Source organism: Capsicum annuum, chromosome 8 (genome assembly GCF_002878395.1).
Source record: "Capsicum annuum cultivar UCD-10X-F1 chromosome 8, UCD10Xv1.1, whole genome shotgun sequence".
Lineage (NCBI taxonomy): Eukaryota > Viridiplantae > Streptophyta > Magnoliopsida > Solanales > Solanaceae > Capsicum > Capsicum annuum.
In genome coordinates, this window is record NC_061118.1 from 62,073,179 (window position 1) to 62,076,175 (window position 2,997).

Below are 2,997 nucleotides of genomic sequence, written 5' to 3' on the forward strand. Positions count from 1 at the left end.
GCATCACCTCTTCTACATAAATAAGCAAATACTTAAAGAAAACATAAATTGTTTTTCGCATCATAAAAAACACATAAAGAATAATGTATTTCATTAATTAATAAATATTCCTTTTAAGCCATTAATAGTATTGTTTGAAGTTTGGTTAGTAATTAGCACCAACAAAATTACAATAGCTATTACTTAAATGAAAATAAAATTTACAATAATAAAAAAATCATGAAAGTTCATATTATAGAAGTTACATATAGAGAACATATCCATGAACACTCACATACGCCTATATTTTTTACGTTAACCATAAGAAGATAAACGAAAAAAGAAATACAAAATTAGTATACAATTTTTTAAGCTCTTGTTCTATAACCTCTTTGACAAATGATCAACCTTCAAAAACCTATAAAATTTACAATAATCAAAAAATCATGAAAGTTCATATTATAGAAGTTACATATAAAGAATATACCCATGAGCACTCACACACGCACATACCTATTGTTTTTATGTTAACCATAAGAAAATAGATGAAAAAAGAAATATAAAATTAGTGTATAATTTTTTAAGCTCTTGTTCGATAGTCTCTTGATAAATGATCAACTTTCAAAAGTATAAAATTTATAATAATAAAAAAATCATGAAAGTTCATATTATAGAAGTTAGATATAGAGAACATACTCATGAATACTGACACATACTCACCTAGTTTTTTTTACGTTAACCGTATTAAAATACATAAAAAAAGAAATACAAAATTAGTGTACAATTTTTTAAGTTCTTGTTCGATAGCCTCTTTGATAAACAATCAACCTTCAAAAGTCTTCTTCATAAGTTTGAATTTAATACTATAAATAATACTCCATAAAGAACACTATTTCAAATATAATACAAAAAGGATATTCTTGAGTATGGGTCTCATGAAATAAAATATTATGACTTTATATAGATGAAAATAGAGGAACAACATAAGTTATCTTAAATTTTATAATTAAATAATTGGAGGTTATGAATATGAAAACTTGAAAGTCATGAAGTTAATGATATTATTAAGCGTAGAAATTTATTTTTTTTATTATATATAGATATAAATTTTACTTAATACAAATCAATCACATTAATTATAAAGGAAGATAAAAACAATTAACAAAATATTTAGAGTTTGAAAATAAAAAAAAAGAAAAAAATAAATGATCCGTTTGAACATTAACTAATTGAGAATTATGAATATGAAAGACTTGGAGAGTTTTGGACATTACTAATATGTAGAAGAATTTATGTAATTAAATGTATAAATAAACAACATGATTTTATAAAACAAATTAATTGAAAACAGAGGAGAAAAGTTTACAATATTTATAGCATATGGTACAAATAGATTTTTGTAAAACCTCAGCAAAAAACCCCCATTCCATCCGCGTTTCTGAACCCTAACATCTGCAATGGCGTCTCGGTTTCGTGTACTGTCAAGACCAGCAACGAACCTTGTTAAATTCACAATGAACAAACCGTCAAGCATACCCACTACTTCCTCTTTTCACATTCCTCGCCCATTTCCAACACTCTCAAGGTAGGCAACTCAATTACTTTTATAATTGAAAAAAATTCATTCTTGATTTCAATTTTGATAATAATATTTTTTTCTTTTCGATGTATTTCAGGCCATTGGCTCAAGTGGGTTGTCTTCAATCTCTGCTGCCACTCCATAGTGCTGTGTCTTCAGCTAGACTCACATCTTGCCTTGGTATTGATTCCAAAGGTTCAAGGTCTTTGTCTCAGGGTATGCTCTGCAGTGCCAATCCAGGAGTTTGATATTTTCATTGAAACTGTATCTGTAAGCAATAAACACTTTTTTGATCCTGTAGTTTTAGGTCCTTCGTTTTCTATTATTGTTTGTTGTCTTGTACTTCAATTGTTGTATTATTTTGTTGAAGTTTGCCATGTTACTATATGCTGCTTTTGTTACTGTATGCTATTTCTTGTACTTCTACTTGCTTCTTTTTCTGGACTTCTTCGGACTATTTTTCCCTTGAGCCGAGGGTCTATTGGAAGATAAGGTCTTCTGGTTTAATTCATATTCAACTTTCTCTAGCGGAATTAGACTGTCATTTCTATTTCTTCAAATCCAGCATGACATGTGTCAAGAATCATAGAAAAGTTGGAAAATTGGTGAATTCAGAAAGTATCAAAATAATCAATATGATATTTCCAGTCCTTCTGGAAAGAGGCGTATAATCCTTCATTGGTTTATTTTATTGCACACTATATCCATATAGGATTCGTAGGCTTTAACAATTTTCTTAATCTGATGTGCAATAAGCTTATCACTATTTTTTTTTAAATCAAACTCGTTTGTATTTTCTAAGAGATATAGAGATATTGTGTACACTCTATCCTTCCCAGGCCCCACTTTGTGGGATTATTGTTGTATGTTGTTGTTGTTGTTGTTTATGTATCTCTTTGGTTTTACTTTTTGTTAACTTAGTATCAACATTTTATCTTGGCAGATGAATCTTTCCATATAATTCTTTTTTGTTGTAAGTGGTGTCTGATATAATAAGTATTGGTCACAGTGGTTAGTTTTTTATGTCGTCTGGTCTAGCTGCTGTTATATACTGATAGAATCTGATGTACGCATGTGTTTGGGCAACTGATGCCCTCTGGCTGAAGTTATCTTCTTGGTCCAAGTTCACAATATAGCCAAGGAAATTAGTTCACAATGCGTAATTGTAATGGATCTCAGTTGATTACTAGTAATATGTGGGATCATGAGACTTCCATAAAATTTAAGTACGTTATGGTGCTATATGCTTAGATCTCTGGATTTTGGAATTTTGGCCTCTGGAAAACATCTCATGGGTTATACCAACATCTGCTAGGGATTTAAAGCTGAACCAGAGAGCTGCTGTAGGATGTAACATTATATGCATGGAGAGAAATTGAATTGAATTTTATGGCTTTGAGTTGACTCTCCAGACATTTAACAATCCTTTTTCTCTCCCT

The 2,997-nt window shown here is 29.7% G+C and overlaps 1 protein-coding gene across 4 annotated transcripts in view; it reads left to right on the forward strand.

Annotated features, from left to right (window-relative positions):
- The first annotated feature begins 1,288 nt into the window (after window positions 1–1,288).
- LOC107852006 (protein NONRESPONDING TO OXYLIPINS 2, mitochondrial) overlaps window positions 1,289–2,997 on the forward strand; it is a 22,357-nt gene continuing 20,648 nt past the window's right edge. For 2 of the 4 annotated variants that reach the window (XR_007044023.1, XM_016697051.2), the window contains exons 1-2: window positions 1,304–1,564; window positions 1,656–1,828. Coding sequence is in view for 3 of the 4 variants with exons in the window: in XM_016697051.2 (XP_016552537.1) it covers window positions 1,437–1,564; window positions 1,656–1,806 (279 nt within the window). In the remaining variant the exon portion in view is untranslated. Of the gene's footprint in view, window positions 1,565–1,655; window positions 1,829–2,997 lie in introns of all 4 variants that reach the window. The other 2 variants (XM_016697052.2, XM_047395693.1) reach the window with 2 other exon arrangements.